The sequence below is a fragment of the Zootermopsis nevadensis genome, unplaced genomic scaffold, assembly GCF_977971745.1.
Source record: "Zootermopsis nevadensis isolate Lab colony 2312 unplaced genomic scaffold, Znev_1.0 Znev_ptg000022l, whole genome shotgun sequence".
Lineage (NCBI taxonomy): Eukaryota > Metazoa > Arthropoda > Insecta > Blattodea > Termopsidae > Zootermopsis > Zootermopsis nevadensis.
The window spans coordinates 13,958,140-13,979,415 of record NW_028259154.1 but is presented as its reverse complement, the minus strand read 5'-3'; the positions used below and the strand labels follow the sequence as shown (position 1 = coordinate 13,979,415).

The window sequence follows — 21,276 nt, the reverse complement described above, 5'->3', positions numbered from 1 at the left end:
ACTTTTAATAATGCCTGAAAGGAAACATGTAGGATGCGATGTATTTTATCAGTTTGGCGGTGATTGGGAGGGAGAAAATACATTTGAAGAGAATAGTAAAAGATTAAGGAGAGAGCATTAGGATATGGGTTTTTTTCCTTCACTTATGATTGCAATTATGGGGCTGTTTCCAATTGAAAACAAGCAAAAATAAATCATTCATGTGAAAATGCAAATAAAAAGAAATGTACCAGTTGAATTCTAGTCTTTGTCAAAGTTATCTCTTCTGTATGAGAGAATGAAATTAATTGACTTGGCCGAAACTGAAGTAGTGTGGTCTCCGAGAACAGTTACTTGGCTTTGAATAAGCGACGTAGAATGCTTAAAAGTGTGAATTTATGTGGGGCACATGAAGGGAACCGAGCGGTTTAGTGGCATTTAAGAAAACTTAACTTTAAATGAGCGGGTTTTAGTACTGAAAACTGCGATTGGATGTTGGGTACATAAAAAGAACCGAGCGATAACGCTATACGTTTCTGCGCTGAAAGTACCTGGTTCGAATTTCGACCGAGGTATTTAAAATCCTCGCTTGGATTTCTTCGATCTCTGTGAATTATCTCAGCCCGAACAAGACAAGATCCACTCCCCACAGACCGTTATGCCTCACATATTATTATTACCTTATTATCTCTTTTGGAGCTATGCAACTTTAAAAAAAATAATAAAAGAAAGTGGTCACTATGTCGAGCCTTTTGAACCGTGTCCACACTCCCACATCAAACAATGAATGCTGCGTAAAGATAATACCTCAGTTATATCGTGTGAAACAGTTTATTTTTTTTATTAAAAGCCTGGTTTATTAATTTTGTGGTTTAATGCTACCAACAGTTGCAATATATTATACAACAGTTGTTTTAAAATTGTAATTAAACTAAATTGAACTTTGTAGCCATCTAGGATGTTTTTTTCTGATGTCACTTTCACCTGTGCTGCATTCTGTTATTGGCATTCGCATGAACTGTGCAATGTTTCCGATAGTATCTGCTTTACAGAGGGGTCGAATGGTTAGTGGATTTTTTATCTTACTGGATCGTTTTCAGCTGTGCAATGAAATTAATTCTGCATTTATAATACAACTGTAAGTGTACGCAGAAATGTATAGTTCAGGCACTATTTATTATCTTCTAATGAAAGCTGGGGAAAATCACATAAAATAAACTTAACAATTTGTTACTTTCATAAAATATCACTAGCGTGAGAAATCATGAAACACGATTTTGGTGTATTTAGAACAAATTTTAGATATGAGAAATACATAAAATTAAGGCCTGAAAACCAGAAGGGAAGAAACAACTTGGGAGATCTAGGCGTAGATGGGAGAATAATATTAAATTGTAGGATATACTATGTGTTTGGAATGAACTGAACTGGCTCAGGTTGGGCCTAGTGGTGGACCGTTGAAAACGCTTTTGGGTCCCATAAATGTTGGGAATGTATAGACCAGACGAACGACTTTTACGTTGTAGTAAGAACTCTGCACAGTAGAATTAGTTCTCATATCAGACTAAAAGTATAAATTGTATTTATTATAAATTTATATCGTCCCCTATGCAATATGTATTAGTAACTTAATTTCGGAATAATTCCTGTCATACCACAGTCATGACACAAAACGGATGCCAGTAGAGACTGTCGTTATAATTAAAACGTTGCCATGGAAACAAAGAATCAGAGACTAAATTCGTATTTAATACAACTTTGTATGGGAAGGTTTAACGGACTGTAAACTTTTTTATAGCTCTGAATTGCAGCAGAAATGTAATGATGATACTGTATACCATTGAGGAGACAAATTCGATTTTATTTTGGCGTCAGCAAAAACTGAGTAAGGCGGAATTGACGCGAGCGTGTTCTTATAAACGTCTTCCACCCAGTTTTTTAAATAATTTTCTTCAATGACGGATACCTTTTCTTTTTATATCCCATTTTTTCGTTCTACATCTGAAATTGGACTTATCATTATCTGTGTGATATGAAATTGAAATGACCATAAATTCTGTAGTGGAAACGTTTATGAGCTGGAATTTCAATTTGCTTTCATCCAACCCCATATAAAGCAGTTTTGGTTATTTTAACGTTAGAATTTTACATCAGGCTGTTTGTTAATCCTTGCTTCGTTTTTCAGCTTTTGTGTGTAGTAATTTACAACGAGAGATGGAAGCAACTATTTTTTCATGAGCCCATGTCTCTGTCATCGATTTCTGACCATAATAGTCGGAAAAGAGCCGATTAATAGAGTAGATGGTTTTTATTGCAGATGTTGGTAGTAAGTCTGATAAGGTTGTAATATTTAAAGTAATGAGAACTGATGAATAAGGGGGACCAGTAAGAGATTTTCCTAGTAAGGACGAGTAGAGATGGATTTTAGTTATTTTTCGGTTGTGCAGTTCAGCACATTCAAGAGTGTTCATAAACCAATATAGGGGGAGTGGGCGTAAGTTATATTGCATTTACAGCGTTTAATATGACTGGTTAACTATCATTGTATTTACATACTTCCATGATGCTTAGTCCTTAATTGATACTTAGGAAGTCTCGAGGTTCTCAAAAAAGTCCTGCCTTCTGTGGAACTCGAAGCATCATGTTCAGAAGAACTCATTACTGGGATCTTGTCCTGAAACAGATGAGCCCAGTCTACATCCTGACATTATATTTTTTTAATATTATTCTCTCATATCTCCTATCTTCCAAGTGTTATCTCTTCTTGAAATTCCCCGGTTAAGATTTCGCCAAACTGAGCTAAATGACTGTAGTCGCACAAGCCATTTTGTCATTATAAGTTCTACATACGAATTACTTCATCAGTTCTGTATTTGTTCTGAGGAAGTCTCCAGTGGGGTAAGATCACTGTAAAATTGTGCTAAATTGATAAATTATTTAAAAGTTGAAAGGTAAGTGGATTTACTGCACGGGCCGTTCTGTTTCACCTCGTCTTCAAATTTCGTGGTCAAAAAATCCTATCCACTATTCGCTGAAAATCCTTTTCCGGGCCACATGGTTACCAGACATCTTTCATCACCCACTGTGCTCAACATATGTTCCATAAAACATTTTTCATCGCCACTTTTCCTCAGCCACAAGCACATCTCCTGTTACACAGCAACCTGCTCTTCCACTCCACTTGGTGCCTGCCTTATACAACGCCCAACCATTGCATCCTGAAGATGGCAACTGCATTTTTGCTGAAACGTTGGATACGTTTTAACATTAGAGGCGGCTCATCACCGAAAACTGAGGTTGTGCATTGGACTTCGGTTGTGAAAACAGAAAAAGAAGAAGAAGAATGACACGCTCGCTGAAAAACTGCGTCATCTAAAATGGCTGTTGATTTGTTTTATTCTGTTAATTCAAGATTCCTGTGTATTTGCTTCAACGGCTCAGACTGGAACAACCTCGAACTGCATTTCAACTGACAGGCCAGTAATGAGGGCAGTATAATATGAAAGCCCTCATGGCCAATTTGCCACCACTGCATAATTGATTCTGCACCTGGAATCCAGAATTACGTGATAACAGAAATTCTAGCGGAACTGATACAGTCTAGTCTTTGTAATACAGTACTTGCCGCAGTATGGCATAATTTATTTAATAACATTCTATCAATTTCTTTATGTAATTTAGCTTCAGACGAAGGAATCGTGAAGTACAAAAGATAATTAGAGGAGAAAGTTTTACTGTCCAAGAGTTTGCCTAGATAGACTGAGGAAAAATTTCTTTCTTTCTTTCCCTCATCCTCTTTTATCCGTAGGTGTCGAGGTTTTTATTTATTTATTCTTGATTTATTTGGACAGTTGTAGGTCTCCTTGGATGAGTAATCAGCCCGACGCAAGGTCTCTACCTATACAAACACAGAAAGACGTGGACAAACATCCATGCTTTGAGTGGGATTCGAACCCACGGTCCTAGCGGCCAGGCGCACGAGGTCCATGCCTCAGACCGCTTTACCACTGCGGCCGGCCTGAAGAAAACTACATCTTCATAATCAGTGTGCAGCCAGCGATTCAAATAAAAAGAAAACAATTTTAATGAAATCTTCATTTGGGTAAATACGACCGAAATGCTTTACTGAAACGATCGTGTATGAAGCTAAATAGCCAGATTGTCGTAATTTGTAACGCATGTTTAAAGAGAAGAGCGACCAGAACAAGAACCACTGAACAGGAATTTGTTGCAGAAATTTGGGCTCGATAAACAAATATTCCAAGCTAGTGGGCAGAAGAGAACTGTAAAAAGAGCTGGAGAAGAAGAAATACAAGAAGTACAAGTGAATGTATTGTAACGTACTGCTGAAAAGAACACGTTGGTGATGGTTCAAAAGGAAACATGTCGTAATGCATCGTTTGTAGTATAAATTGTAATGGTTACTTCTTGGAACGCGACATTGTCTTCTAGCCTCCATTCATTCCACTTCTTTCTACATATATGTTTATCTTGAATCGGATGGCGCGAAAGTGACGTTTAAATCTGATAAAGATTAAAGTCTCAACGGATCAGAATGAAATTCGTATAAGTTGTGTAGAATATAATTAAATTTGTGTACTAGAAGATTTATTAAGTTAGGTTGGTTCAATATTCAAAAATTTGTTTTCTTTTCTGAATTTGTGAAACAGGCATTGTTGTCGGATGTCGCTACATTGGACGAGTTAGAAAGCGTCCAACTGAGACACCAAATTTGTCCGGTTTCTATCAGTAATTCGATTAGTGTTACTATAGCCGTAGGCGTTGTTCTATATATCATCGTGTATTTAAGAATCGGGTTTTCACTTTTGCTCCACCCGGTATCAATTGCAGTCACTCAATTCAGAAACCTTATGAATAACAAGTCTTAAAATTTCCCTTAACTTCGTTTTATCTGTTTAAAATAGCTGTTTAGTCCACATTTATTTCTTAAAAGAATAAATTATTTGGGGTTAATGTAGTGTACATTTTACGTTTTTCCGCGACCTTGAAACATGAAATCTGCTGACGGTTACTGTAGTTGCATTTCTTCGTGTAATGTTACGCTGAGCGGAGGCTTGAACCAACATTAACTGGCGAAAGAAAAGTTATTCAGCCTGGGAGTGTACTAGCGAGAAGAAGCTTTGGGAATAGAGCAACAGCCCTGTGGGAAATACGATCACAATGCGGAGAATAAATAAAATGAGAAAACTGCGAGGAAATGCAAATGTATGGACTCATGTAATTATTCAAATTTCAAAATGTCTCTCCTTGATTCTTTCTTCTTTCTTCATTTCTTCTCTCCACTTTAGTGAAACTGGCAATTCCATAGGGGATCCGTAAAATTCCCGATGGCATGACACAAACCCCTGCAGTAACAATTTCGTGACTGAAGGAGATTCCGGAAAATTCCGTTTATGTTCCGAAATCCTACATCTCGTGAACTGATCCATTTAGATAAGAATTCTTCTATCTTTCCCTGGACGATTACCATTATGGATACAGTCACACGTTATTTGACCTAATAACGTCATATATTAACGTCTCTAACATAACAGTCATTAACAAACTAACTATATAGTCCTTGTTTTGCCTTGAAAAAGTTAATAGTTCCTCAGATGATCAAGATATTTCTTGCATGTGTGGAGATCAGATTTAATCACCACGTTCACAAAAGCAGACCATTGGCCTTGTTCTGAGACAGTTGAGTTTGATAAACGTCTTCACACCCTGCCTCTTCAAAGTCTATTTGTCCATGTACATGTAGGTTTATGAAGAGATATGTTTAAATATTGTAATAAAATCATTTATCCGTGCCATAGCACACGCGGCTAATTATCAGATTCTCACCGCAGAGGCTTAGCTTGGCTTGTCTTCAAGGGCAGAGTGGCATTTGTTGTAGTCGAAGTGGTGCTGGGAAAGATTTTTCTTCTAGTCCTTTGACCTTTCTCTGCCAATGTAATTTCAATCTCTGCTTCATATTCACCGATGTATCATCTAGGGCACTGCGTCCCAAACATTTTCCTTCATTACCCAAAACCGCTTATCAGAAGGTCCTTTTTACCCAATGTAGGTAAAACACTAACTGCACAGAAAACATATATGACAAGTGAAAAGAGGAATCAAACAAAAAGTTTGATGCAATGTCTTTATTTTAAACATCTCTAAACATTTTAGCAGCCACAAAAAATTTGGCAATTAGTTACCATGAATATTTCATCACCCAGGTCCCAGCTAATGAGTACAATGCCACTGCTCCATCTTATTTACCAGTTCCGCAAAATTGGGAGCAATTGGAGACACAGCACACCTCACATCGTATTCGGGGTTCAGAAAACAGTTTCGTTTTGTGCTCTTTATGAAGGCAAGAGTGGAAAATCCTACTTAACACATGTAGGTGTAATGTGTATTCTGAGGTGAAACAACTTTTACCCATTTTTGGGCAATTTACCCAAGTTTGAGAAGCACTGATCTAGGGGATGGGCAGTTGGCCCGTCAGCGCCCGGAGTTCTGTAGGTACATTCTGTAGTTCTTCGAGATGCGACAAGTAGTTTATTAAGAACAATCACTTGTAATTCGGTAGCAATGATGAATAACATTTGTAACAGCCGTGTCAATAATTTTCTGCAATATGTTTCTCTCCGTGATCTAATGACTTCAAAGGAGAATATGCACAGGGCTGAGTTGATCCCCCGCCAAATACTCTGAATGACATACATCTAGGAGCTGTGAGCTCTTTATTATAGTAATATACGCTCCACAAATTCCTACCTTGCATTGTGCAGTGCGTTCGTATTGTAATAGGGTACTAATAACACGGATGATAGATCATGAATCTATACTGATTATCATTTTATTGTCTTTAATATTTCACTTTGTTGAGGGGGAGAGGTAAATGTTTGGTGTTTTATATGAAAGGTATGGGTTAAAATTGGCTAAATTCTTTCTTGAAGAGGACCAATGACAAATTATACTAGAAGTAACCGACTGCCTTCTTCGTCTTTACCTTTATTCCTCATGAAGTCGTTTATTTGTTTTAGCCTTTTGTACAGGAACACGAACTATGCGCAGTCACAGTTTTGGAAAAGATTTAGTTTATCAGGAAGCGAAGAGAAGCGATTATCAAGTATGGCTCATGCACACAGACGGAAGAAACAATGTAGAATAGTGAAATATTGAAACCAGTTTTGTCAACGTGGAGAGTGATAAATCAAGTAGAAAGGGGAATGGAAGAAGGAAGAGACGAAGAAGGTAAAGTGGTTATAAAACAAGGACCAGAGTTTTATTGATTCGGAGAACTTGGTGGAAAAGTAGAATAAATAATTCTAGCAGCAAAAATGAAGATAAGAGAAGTACAAAATGAAATTAATGAGGAGGGTTGATACAATAAGAGCAAGTATTGGAAACGATGGACTGAAAGGAAGAAATATCTATGAAAAGAAGAGGATGAAGGCAGACCATTGAGATCTGAGAACGGCTAATTTCCTTTAAATCAGATTAGATACGGTCAGCTTTATGGCTGTCGATGCTCCGAAACAAAATAAAATATTGAAAATTATTTTATTTATGAAATTTTTTCTATAGGAATGTATTTGTTGCCGTATTGTGAGTTAAATTGTATACTTTAATTGCATTAATTACACTAAATTAATGACCAGTGTCTTCTCTCTATGTTTTTCATATCTGGTTCTACGGAAGGAATTTCCTTTACACTCGGTATTTCGGTTCTATTGCGTGAGCTGTCAGACGAATTTAATTTGCTCTATATTACTGATACAAACTGGAAGATCTTAATGCACCGTAGATAATATTTGGGAGTTGATTAATTTCGCAAGTATTAATTTGTTTCTGCAAACACACAAAGAACAAAGTAAAATGTCAGCGTTTGGATTATATTTGACCTATTATGTTTGAAGACGTTGCCATTTTGATTAGCACTTTAAAGTTAAGGTATGAACTACAGTCGTCGTCGTCGTCATGGAGTCTAATAGGTTTATCTTCAGCTGCACTCATTTTCGAACACATAGTCAGCTTCGGTCGCCAGTCGCCTTACCATGCAGAAAGAGCCTCAGGTACCCCAAGATGCAGGCAACATTTCCTCCAACATTTTGGTAATTAGCAAAATGTCTGTCTCTACTGTGAAACGAATCCCGATTATCCAGCTACGTTATTTTCTCTGGTCACAACTAAGATCTTCGTTACACGAAGGACCAAGAAGTATACCAATTTTTGATACCATGATCGTACATCACATGTCACTTCCCTCTCCTCCCCCTGATTTCTGTAGCATCCCTTAGGACCGTGTTCATCTCTTCTAGGTGCCGCAACTTACATAAATCTGGGGAGTCCACTGACATTTCTGGGGGTAACAACCCTCTTCCACCCCCACATATTCTTCCCAAAGGGTCCTTCGAGCCATACATCATATTCCGTATTCAGACCAAAAACACTGAAGCATCTTCGTACTACATGATGTGTGGGGCTGTATAGTTGTTGTTTTGTTATTATATATTTTTAATAATGTGTGCATAGATAACTAATGACATTTTTAAAGATACCCATGTTGATACGTTCTGGAACTTTTTATTTTCGACGTCTTACTACCTTCAAATCCAAGTGTGCATTTAGACCAGTACATCAGAAAAGTATAGCAACAGAATGATAGCCAATGAAAGAAACATATTTCTGATAATGTAATCAGATACGTGGAATTGAAACACCATATAATGAACGATAAGATGGCTGTGCAAAGTTTTAATTATTATAATATTGTTTCAGTTTTAAACACTAGTATTATGAAAGCAAGCATTATATGGTTTTAATCTTCTAAATTTTGCATTATCATGTGCAAACCTGTAGGTAGTCATAAATATAAAGGTAACACCTGAAGATAACCAAGATTTGCAGAAACATGTTGGTAAAATTATACTGTTAAACACAGTTTAAACTAGAGCTTAATATGAAAAGGTACAAAAAGACTGAAATGAATTATTCACCTAAAAATTAAAACTACGGTAGAAATAGGCTGATGTTTCTTAAACAGGTGATAGTGATGGTGCGATTTCATAAATCCAGAACGCTCCTGCTTACAAATGAATGAGGAAGTTTCGATAAATCATACAGCGCGCAGCGTGTTCCAATACGGATATTGATGCGGGTTGCAGGGCGAGCCGGGGGCTCCACAGCTCCTTGGCGACTTTCAGTTAGTTCTGCTATAAAACAACGTTCTTTTAGATATCCAATCCTTTCTAATCTTTTCGTTGGTCTACTCAGATCTTCGAATCATACCGCGTTAGGGCCACGAACGGGGCCGAATGACAGTTTATGCGACCAAACTTAAGCGGATAATATTTAAGAATCCTATCCTTACATTAAAAAGAACCCTTTGCTCACGTTTGTCAACCTCACTGGCATTCTGCTATGTTAAACATGGAGTATTCAGTCGTGTGACGATTCAGGAAACGTCATCACCTTCAAAGTAATACGAATTTGGCACTTCAGTCAACCTCTGTCTTGCAGATTTCAGATAAAATGGACCTCTCTGTTCATTTGTGTGTCTTTTTATTAGATACGAATCCTCTTCTGAAAAGTTCTCCGATAAAAGTTATTTAGTGAACGAAGCTTATCGTTATTGGAAAATTTCATATTTTTTAAACGGCGTGGAAAGATCTTATCTTAATTTCCTGTTTAATATTTTAGTGTGTCAGCCGAATCTTTTCAAATTCCATAACTTGCGTCTTTAGTAAATATAATTAATAAGGTTTTCGTTTACATTTATCACAAATTTGGTTATAATGTTAGAAAATAAAAATAAAAACAGTAACTTAAAATCTTGTCACATTAAACACGATGAACAGCTTATTGTTTATACTACTATAGGATTCTGTTGATTAAAACGAAACAATCTTATTTTCTCCTTTCCCATTCGTGTTCAGCAGAACGAGATGGGTGTAGTATGACCAGATATATTCTACTCCTTACAATTTCCATTCCATGTGCTACATTTTGTTGCAGAACGATAATTCTGCTGTACACGGAGTCAGTTTTACTTCAGCCTAAGCAAGCATTAGAATTCACAAGAAATGAATATTATTATTGTTATTACTAATGTAGATTTTGGACTGACCGTTTGTAACATTAGTTTATTCATATCTGAATAGAAATCATCTCTACTGGCCCTTCTAACGAGACGCTGGAGCACAATGCAGCCTTGATGCCAGGGAACATCGCATTGATAATAACGTGTATCTCAGAGGACCTATTCTGTTATGAATTTCTAATGTGTACCAGCTAATATTAAGCAGTTATCCTCTGGGAGGGTGGAGACAAAGATAGGATCTGAAACGCTTGAACTCTGACGATAGAAACTTGGCTGTACTATCTTGGTAACAGTCAAAATTGTGCACTTTAAAATTCGCTCTCTTCACCATCAAGGTATTTTAAAAGGATAACTTTATTGTTGCAACTAATTATCTATTATAAAAATTTGTGATTTGTCGTCATTCGGGCGGGTTAGTTTAGTATCATACTCAAGATTTTAAAACTTGACCCCCCCCCCCCCCGAAGGGTCAAGTGTTTTAACCCCCTTCCTTTCATCGTATGCCGAGTAAACAGACGACGTTTCCTAGGTAACCATTGTTGTGGATTTGTTGATATTGATCTTACACATTTTTGTGACCCGTCTTCGTTACACTTTTTTGCCGAATGACATTGATAGAAGAAAGGAGCTCCGAAATGAGCGCTTTGCTCTAGTTTAAATAAATTTGACAGCGAACAGATTAGTTTAACGGTAATGTTTCAGAGGGTATCTGGATTGAATCTCGACCAAGCTACTGCTGCCAAGACTGACAATCTTCGTGGTTTTCTTTATTTATTTCATGCCAAGGGCGAGATAATGCATTAAAATAGATCACAGCCGCCTCCTTACAAATCTTTACATACCATTCACGACTATTTTCCCCATGACTGAAATTTTGTAAAGTATCGATTTACCGAAGTTTTGGATTTATGGTAGTTGATATTTCGTATCGAATGTGTGTGCCCATCCGTCCTCACTTTTATCTCTGAAATTAATGGATTCTAAGGAAATTATACACAAGTGACTTATATCGAAAGCTTTCTGACGAAGTAATTTATGGGAAGATTAATTGTCCCCTTTGTTAAATTAAGTTCCATACAAATTGGGCGTATGGGGGCGTGAAGGTATAGCGCCACACATAGATCTTTATTGAAAGTATATTTGAAAACTACTCTTTGTTTTATCTGCGATGTGGGAGGTTGCAGAGCTCTGTACGGCCGACAGTGCTAAGTAGTTGGCCTTGTGGCACCGCGTGATATGTACTCCAACACAAGGCTTGTCTGGTCCACTTCAGTATGTTTCATTATTCACTGCTAATTCTGCTTCTGGTGTGATAAGTGTTTGGTTGTCCAATTGAGCTAGTCACTGGCAAGGTCGATAGGTCTATGTAACTTACACACATCGGGAATTAAAACTTTGACCTCTGTCATGGTACATTCTGTTAGAATTGTACTGTCTCAATTAACTCACATTCTAAGTGTTTATAGTTGAAACCTCGTAGTCAAATGTTATTTCTTCCTTTACTATTTAAATTTACCTCCCTGAAGCAGATTTCTTATTGAATAACCGAAACTCTTTCAGCTGGCCAAAGGAAATACCCGATTTTTATGGAACACAAAGATTCATCACAGTCTCCACACTTGCTTACCAGTAGACCCTGTCGTGAACCACTTTGATCCTGTCCACTTCATAAGATCTAATTTTATCACGGTTCGTTTTAATATTATTCTCACGTATACGCCTAGGTCTGCCAAGCGATCTATTTCTTTCAGATGTTTGAGTCGCTCCTGCGCTGGTAAATCTAGGGCTGGTTTTAGGTCCAGGTCTGACCATGGTATGAATACTTTTATTAAAGACGTCTCATTTTCTAATATTTGTAACATCACGGTGTCATGTGAAGTCCATACTATTATTTACTGCATAACGTGTGGTATTAGGTAAAGTTATAAATCAAAATTATTCTTTAGTGTCTTAAACGGAATTATTATTCGTATGTTTGAACATTACGAACATGGTGATGGGATTAATCTGACGTCACGTATGACGAATATAAATTAGTGTAATCTGATAAAGTTAAAATTGTATACTAGAATAGTTAACTTATTTTAAATAATTATAAATGTCTGTGTTGCTTTGTTGGGTGAATATTTAGAAATTTATTAATATGCACTTAGTTACTAGTTTGTTAGTTACTTGATTTGGTAGAAAATAACTAATTCGGTTAGTTGATTGCTTAATTATTTGATCGATTAAATTGTTACTTATATAGTTAATCACCTTCTTATTTGGAAGATGGCAGTCTTCTGGGTAGTTGTGCCTCATAGTCTAGTGGAAGTTTGCCGACATTTCAGATGTGTTTGCAGCCTCCATCGCCAGGTGTCGCCGCCCTGATGACGGAGGCAACAAGCATCTTTGAAATGTCGGCAGACTTCTACCAGACTATACAACGTTACATTCCAAAGAGAGTCGCCTTCATACTTACCGCCGTGAGAACCTGAAATCTCACACAGTCAATTTTGTTACTTAATTTGTTATAAGTGGAGAAGGTAAACTATTGTACGTGCCCATTTTCTTAATAATCTATTTAACTTATTTGTTATTTATTTTATTAGTTTTGACGTAAATACGTCCATACGGAAGGATCATTCGGCAAAAAAGTGAAAGGAAAACGTGTAACGAAAATGTGTAAGATCCGTATCAACAATGTGTAAATATGGACCGACAATGGTAAGCCTGCGTGCATTGTTATGTTACCTAGGAAACGTCATCTGTTTACTCGGCATTGTTGTGTTACATTACTGCCGTCAACAATCCGCTTTCGTAATAAGATGGATGACATTGAAGATAACATTACATTACATTACAGAGACGTAAATATAATTTAAATACAGAGACGTATTTACGTCAAATTCTCCGGAACCGTGGTTCCACTGTCAACTTTTTTCGCTCTGTAGGGTGGTAGCAAGTTACTTATTTTCGGTTGGTTATTTAGTTCATTAGCGAGTCGGCCATTTCACACAGAATGTACCATTATTGCGACAGAGTACCCAAGTCGTTCGGCACTCAGAACATAACCTTTCACAGGATTGCTCGTCTTCACATAGAAACCACTCTGTCGGATATATTATTTAGGCTGTCTGTCCAGTTCCGTTCAATTATCACCGAAGCGTATTAACATCTACTGCTACCTCGTAATAGGAGTAAGCGACAAGTAGAAGCAAATTCCACATGAAAGAGCTTGATCACTTCAGGACAGAAGGCTATACGGTTCCTTACATCTTCACTCCCTCTCTCTCTCTCTCCTTCCGACTTGACTAGTTAATTAATTACGTTCTAAGGAGCTTAAACACAGTTGCACGTATAAACATTATATTGCGTCCATTCACTTACTCTGTTTACAAGAACGCGCAATTTTGTTTATATCATCCATGACAACACTCTGAGGTGTAAAGATGACGTAGGCTAAATAATATTTAAAAATTCAGGAACCAGTCGGTTAATAACAAATACGTATTTGGAAAAAGAGCTGTATCTTTATTCTGTGTGAACAAATATTACAGTCACTGAATATGTGGCATACATAGTTACCATAGTGCTTTAACTCTTTAAAGTGTGGTGGTAATTGTATGCACCTTCCGATTTAATGTTCAGTGACTCCGTAAGTAAATTGTACCACTGTTAAATACGAAAACTTTTATTTCCGTGCAGTTTTACGGCTTATACTGCTTTAGTCGATATTAGAAGAGAAAAAAGGTAAAAATGTGTTGTGGACTCTAGTTGAACGATTTTTCGTAAAATGTTTATGAAGAACATTATTAATTGGTCGAAAGGTCAACACCAAGACACACAGACACAAGGAAGTGTGGATATCATGTTAATATAGGTCAGTCTTGTATTATAATGTTGGGAAAGTGAGTTATAAACAATGTTTACAAGAGCAAATAACGAGCACAATGATACATTATAGGCCAGTGGTATTCAACCTGGGGTACACGTACCCCCGAGGGTAGGTGAAGACATCTTAGGGGGTACGTGAAATTTAAAAAAATATATATATTATTTTATGATAAACACTGAATAATCAGTAATGTAATTTATTTCTTTATTTTAGATGTAGATTATGTACTAAGTATAACTTTAATTATACACCAACTTTAGGGGTACAAAGTTGAAGAGAAATTATATCTGGGGGTACGCGAACAAAAAAAGTTGAATACCACTGCCTTAGAACGCCTGCATTTTCACACTCTTGGAACTAGGAGGAGTCACCTAGACGCCCTCTTTCTTATTAACGTATATGGCGAATATAAATTTTGTCCCTCTTTACTCGAGACTGTTGGTGTGCGTGTGCCATTTCGCAATTTTAGAGATTTCTCACTTTTTACTGTTGGCCCGGCATGCTGAAGTTATCCATCAGTTTGATGCACATCAGATGCGAATACTCTTTGCAATGATTTTGACATCTTTAGTAACCATTTGCTTACTCTTAGGAATATCCTAAAGTAGATGGTATTGCTTCATTTATGAATAATCAAGTTATTTGTTGCTTTGTTTTAATTATTAACCTGTCTGCTTGCTAGGAACTGTATTATTATATGATTATTGTATTTACTTTATTTTTTGTGCTGTATCTGTAATTGGCCGTCTGCCTGTTGATGCACCACTCTAATAAAAAGAATTATTATTATTATTATCATCCCATCTCTTCACCACTTTATGGGGTATGTACTTCCATGTACCCGAGACAGACCTTGTCCCTAAGGTACATGGGGCAGCAGCTATTTCCGGGATCCATATTGTTTTTAGCAAGTGCCACATGTATTATATAATTTTATTTTATGAAAGCGTCTTTCAGATGATGTATGAAGTTTCCAAAATGGCGGTCTTCTGCAGTTCCCTGATGTCGTGTTAGCCCGGGATGTTGGCCAAATATTTTCTGAGCGACCTGGAGACAGTTCCTGTCGCTCCTATAACTATTGGAATTACTTTTGCTTGAACCTTCCACATTCTCTGTATTTCTATGAGAAGGTCCTTGTATTTCAAGATCTTCTCTGCTTCCTTCTTAATCACATTCCTGTCAGTCGGTACTGCTATGTCAATTAAGAGGCAACTTCCGTTTTTGTTTCTGATTATAATATCTGGTTTATTATTTGTGATGGTTCTATCTGTTCTGACTTATTAGTTCCACAAAATAGTTATTTGGCTATCTTGATATACCGGAGAATATCATTCTCCAGTTAGATGGAGCTCCTCCAGATTTTGCCACATTCGTGCGGGATTACCTAAACCAAACATTTCCTCAGCGATGGGTCAGACGAGGAGGGTGGATAGCCTGGCCTCCACGCTCTCCAGATCTTACCCCTATGAATTTCTATTTGTGGGGTTATGTGAAGCAACAAGTGTTCTCTGTCCAAATAACAAATTTGGACCATTTGAAAGAACGAATCACTGAAGCTGTTTCATCTATCACACCGGATGTTCTCGGTCGTGTATGGCAAGAGCTTGAGTATCATCTTGATGTCTGCAGGGCAACTAAAGGAGCGCATATCGAAATCTACTGAACAGGTAAGATTCTTGGAGAGTTTCTCTTTATTTTAATTTACTGTCGAGTATAAACAAATATAAGGTGACATTGTTTATGACGTCATTTTTTGAAGACGACGAAAATCACAATTTTTTTCATGTATCTATCGTGCTTTGTTCCAAAACTATGACTGTTTGTTACCCAACCATTATTTTACGGACACACTGTATATAAACAGCAAGTCTGGAATGTCATTTTCTTTCCAATGTCACCGGTTGATCACGTCCACGAGCCTTCGTCATTGTCGTCAGAGTGGTTTTTGACGTAAATCCGTCTATACGGAAGGGTCATTCTGCCAAAAAGCGTTACGAAGATGTGTAAGATCCATATCAACAATGTGTAAATATGGACCGACAACAATGGTCAGCTTTTATATGAACTCCTGCGTGCATTGTTATGTTACCTAAGAAGGTATCTCTGCCACTGTTAGTAACTACCGACCCATTTCTATGCTTATATAATACTTTTTCCAAATTATTTGAACTTGTTATTTATGATTATATCTCACATTACATAAAGTCTAAATTAAATCCTTGTCAGCATGGTTTCACTAAATCTAAATCTACAGTTACTAATCTCGTAACTTATCTTGATTTTATTAACCCAATAGTTGGCTCCCAGGGTCAAGATGATGCTGTTTATTTTGATCTTAGCAGTGCATTCGATCTTGTACTTCATAATCTATTACTCAAGAAGCTCAGTGCTTTTGGGCTCTCTGATAGTTATGTACACTGGTTTCGTAGTTACTTAACCAACAGACAATCCCAGGTTCGCGTTTCTGGAACTCTTTCATCTCCTTTTGTGGTCTCTCTGGAGTTCCACAGGGATCTGTTTTGGGTCCTCTACTTTTCAATTCGTTTATTGATGACATATGTCAAGTAATTAATCATTCTAAATGCCTTCCTTTCGCTGATGATATCAAAAATTTTCGCGCCATTAAATCTCCCAACGACTGCAATGAACTTCAAACTGACATTGTCTCTGTACAAGGTTGGTGCTTTGCTAACTTCATGAAACTCAATATTAGTAAAACTACAGTAATTTCCTTCTCCAGGAAAACCACTACTTTGATCTTTGATTACAAACTTTTTCAGTCCTCTATAACACGTACCGACACCATTAAAGACCTGGGAATATTTATCGACTCTAAGCTCCGATTTCACAACCATGTTGACCACATATTTTCACATTGTATTAAGTTGCTGGGTCTTGTTGGCACATTAACCTTTTCGTTCTCTTCTCTCGATTGCCTGTATATGTTATATGTAACCTTAGTTAGATCCAAGCTCGAGTACGCCTCGGTCATTTGGAATTCTATTACGTCTACTGATGCCAACAAACTGGAACGTATCCAGCAGAAGTTTGCAGCCCTTTGCAACTATCGTCTCCTTCCCCAAGTGCATTACAGCTACGCTGATGCTTTAGAGTATTTAAAACTCCAGACCCTGCGTAAGAGAAGGCATTGTAGTGATTTACTGTTCCTTGCGCAGGTTCACCGCGGTTTTAAACGCTGTCCTTCCCTTCTGGAAGCTCTCGGAATCTGAGAGATTTTTCTATGTTCAGTTTTAGCCCTTTGATCAAAAACAGTCCTTCTGCTAGATGCGCATCAGCTGCTAATGTCGTCTGCAGGGACTCGGACATATTCGAGACGAAAATTGTCACACTTCTTCACATTCTATAATAGTATAATTTACTTAATTGATTTAAATTATTTTTACAAATAAGCTAATATATTTAGTTGCAATTTTCTTGTGTATTAACGTCCTCCGTATTAATGTATTTTATATTCTGCTTGTTTTACCTTTTGGGTTTTATTTTGTTCGTGTGCTCATCTCTGTGCTGTATCTGTAATTGGCCTTCTGGCTGTTGATACAGCACACTAATATTAAAGAATTGAATTGAAAATTATTGTTACATCATCTGTTTACTCGGCATTGGTAACATAACAATGCACGCAGTTCATATAAAAGCTGACCATTGTCGGTCCATATTTACACATTGTTGATATGGATCTTGTGGATGGATTGTTGTGTTTCATTACTGCCGTCAACAATCCGCTTTCGTTATTCTGGAAAGAGCTCAGCTGTGAATCGCTTGTAGAAGGAGTGCGTCGTAGACTAGATAATTTTGTGCTGGTAAAAACGTTTTAGAATATCACAAGTACTTACCTTATATAAGAATTATTACATTACATTACAGAGACGTATTTACGTCAGATTCTCCGGAACCGTGGTTCTACTGTCAACTTTTTAATCTCTAATTACATATAAGTTAACAATGTTGAGTGAAGACATGGCATTCAACGTTATGTAAATGTGGAAAATACTGCTGGTATAAAAATATAAATGGTTGTTATTACTGTCGGTTTTATTGTAAATTATTATAAGGTTTGTTTAATTAAGCACACATTCCTAGGAGGTGGGTTATCAGCTTCATGCTCTGGCTGATTTACTCCAGGAGAAGGAACCATGCAATGATTTTTTCTAGTTTAGGAGGGTAGTTGCCATGGTTTATACTAGCACAGCGTTGGAAGTTTGAATAGACAGTAATTGTATCAGATTCTTTCATGTCACTGTAATATTCCCATTCCATCATTTTTCATGTTCTGTTCTTGTCAATTAAGGCTTAGTTAAAATGACAATTTTTATAAGGGCGCCATTTTCTGCAAGAATTGTCACTTCCAAATGTTCTAAATTAATTGCTGAAAATCTTGTTCTTATGTAAAATACCACTTTTTTCTCTCTCTTTCAGTATTTGAAATGTACTCGCAGACTCAAGGAGAGATCTCTCCCACCCAACTTGACACTATGACAAGGGAGTTGCTAATGAAAAATATATCAGCTCTGAAGGTAAAGTGTTGTTTTTGTAGTCACTTGCTTTTTATGTGCAGTTAGTTTACCAGGTAATATAATAACTTAAAAGAAATATGAAAACATTATAATTTTATGGCCGATGACCAGACGCATAAAACTTCATTAAACACACAGAGTATTGTTTTACAGACTGAAATTCTAAGTAGTCGTGTATATGTGACACAAAACATCACAAAATAAATGCATCCACAGTCCGTTTCATTTTATTATTATCTCTTGTCTGCGAATGGGCCAGATCTTAGCAAGTTTGTAAATTTGAGTGACCTGCTATGGGACATGATCATAGCAACATTATTTTTTAGAAATTTTCTTATAATTACAGTCTTTACTAATAACCTTTCCCCAACACAACCAAAATATTTTAGATTTAATCTAAGACATTATAATGGCATCATTGTTTATTGTTGTCAGTGATTAAAATAATAGAAAGTTTACACATTGTTTGTGTTAGACGAAATCTGAGTCAATGAGGAAAGCGCTTTCTCATTGCAACAATTTGCTGAAACAGGCAGAAGCAGATTTAGCAGCCATGGATGTAGAAAAAGAGAAATTGAAGCAACAAACACGAGAGCTGAAGAATGTAAGTTAAACATATTATTGAATATTATGAAGTCCGTGCTTCATCGCCACATTTATTGTTCCCGTGGTGTCTGAAGCATGAATGTTTCTTCCTGTGTTAAATGTTCTTGTTTCCTAGTGTTAAATAATGCCCCCTTCACTATCTTGGACCGGCAAATGCTGGGAATCCTTCACTCCATGTTGTTAAGAGAATTTGTGTGTTCTGGTACTGTACAGATTGGAATGTGTTTGCTGTCTCAGTATGACATTTGTCTTATTCATAATTCTTAAAACTGTACATTTAATAAGATTTGCAATTATTAGTATATCAATCCCTCAGATCCAGACGTGTCTCATAGTTTTTGTGATATTCAGCTCCTACTGGCAAATCCAAAGTGCCAAAGAGCCTGAAATTCAGATCAAGGTATAATTCATTTCAAAGACGTTGGTCTACTTAAATGCTACAAATGAATTGGTTTCTAACAAGCAATGGATTGTGTTCAGGAAAGAATGCGTATTACGTGTCAGAATGTTTTGAGTTTGTTTTTCATAAAATTAATTCCTGCTTTGCAAGACAAATGAAATACCCAGTTTTTTGTTTGTATTATGTATCCTATAAAAATATCTCTAAAGCCATAATTTTCTAGCAAGCAGTGAACTTAAAATTATGGCCGGCAAACACTTCTTGCAACCTGAGGAGTCTTGTCATTGGTTATTCAGAGTAATTTATTTACATTTACTGTACTGACTGCAGGTTGAAGCAGGCTTTAGACACATTGAAAACGGCACGAGGAGTGGAGAGCAGACTGGCAATGATCGAGTGTCAGATGCTTTTGAGATCATTAAAGAAGAGAACTTGTCAGCAGAGGGCAGAGTCTACCGAAGGAAGAAGAAAATGAAGGAGGAAGATAAATTGGAAAAGGTTGAGAAAGATTATCTTAAAGCCTGCAGGCAATTAAAAGTTTTATGAAGTGGACAAAGGATATTGTCCAAGAAATTTGACAGTTCAGCACTTATGTAAAGAAGAAAGATTCACGTATTTTTAGTTCTGTGTTGACAAAAGTCAGAACCATTATTTATCTCACGATTCTGCATTTAGGATCATGAGTGACAACTTTTATTTTCCATGTTTGTTTGAAACATAACTTTGTTACTACTACTGTGTTCATAAAATTAATTGGAATTAATTCTTTGTTTAAAAGACAAATTTTATTAAGCAAATTTCATTGTACAGTTTGAAAGCTAAATAAAAATATGACTTTAATGTGTCAGTGAACTACTTGCCCACATTGACCAGAGGTGTGATCCACTCTCCCCTTTTCAACATCAGTTGAATGGGAGAGAATTTCCAGTTCTATGTGTCGCTGGTCCACTTGGCCAACGCCCCTGAAGAAGGGTGTAACACCCTCTTAAGGAAAACAAACTCCAGTACACAGGAGTATAAAATTATAAACAAAACCATTTACTTTCTTAATACAGGTTAACAAACTCGAAACATCATTACAACACATACGTGCCACACAGGGTCTTTAATTACACTAATTCTAACAAAAGAAGTCTCCCCGAATCAGCCCCCCTTCTAAGCCGACAAAACCTCCCCACACGCATGCGCACCCACCTCGAAGTTTTCTCCGTCAAATCTCCAGAGCCGAATGTAGTCGTCTCACCTTAGAGGAACAAACTATCTATATCATATTTTATGCAAGGGCTCACAACCACCCTTGCCCTTAGGACACACTGTCAATATGAGACATCACTAATTTTACAAATAAGAGCCAGTGTGACATCCCAGGACTCAGAAAGGCACCAGGTCAACACGCCAGACTGTTCTGGCTTCACTATAGCCATGACATATGAGCGGAGGCTTTCACGACAACTAAGTATATTGAATTCTTCTAGGGCTATCAGCTGAGTCACGTGGTTTAATGGAGAAAACACCAACGTTTTGAGAACCGTCTCCTACAACTTCAGTACCCTGAGGACAGGGACAAAGATGGATCTTGAGACGCTGGTGTTTTCTCCATTAAACCGCCTGATATGACTGGTAGCCGGAGAAGAATTCATTTTACAGCAATGACATTTTCCGTCAAATGTGTTGCTACTCTGTCAGTACCTTTTGCTACTGACATCGGAGCTTATTGTTGCAATTCCCGCAACTAGTCATATGTCTCACCCCTTTCTTACGTCTTTTGTGACAGGCAAGGGCC

The 21,276-nt window shown here is 37.1% G+C and overlaps 2 protein-coding genes across 3 annotated transcripts in view; both read left to right on the top strand.

Moving 5' to 3' along the window:
- LOC110835907 (limbic system-associated membrane protein) overlaps positions 1–21,276 on the top strand; it is an 893,271-nt gene that overhangs the window by 45,271 nt on the left and 826,724 nt on the right. The gene's annotated exons all lie outside the window — the stretch shown is intronic.
- LOC110831607 (uncharacterized) lies at positions 17,655–20,333 on the top strand. 2 transcript variants are annotated; one of them, XM_087353897.1, is made up of 4 exons: positions 17,655–17,773; positions 18,390–18,487; positions 19,020–19,091; positions 19,824–20,333. In XM_087353897.1, exons 2-4 carry the CDS (start codon positions 18,398–18,400, stop codon positions 20,037–20,039), a joined length of 378 nt encoding a protein of 125 aa, XP_087210023.1. In that variant the 5' UTR covers positions 17,655–17,773; positions 18,390–18,397; the 3' UTR covers positions 20,040–20,333. The 2 variants fall into 2 exon arrangements, with proteins under 2 accessions (XP_087210023.1, XP_087210022.1); XM_087353896.1 differs by having other exon boundaries at positions 18,963–19,091.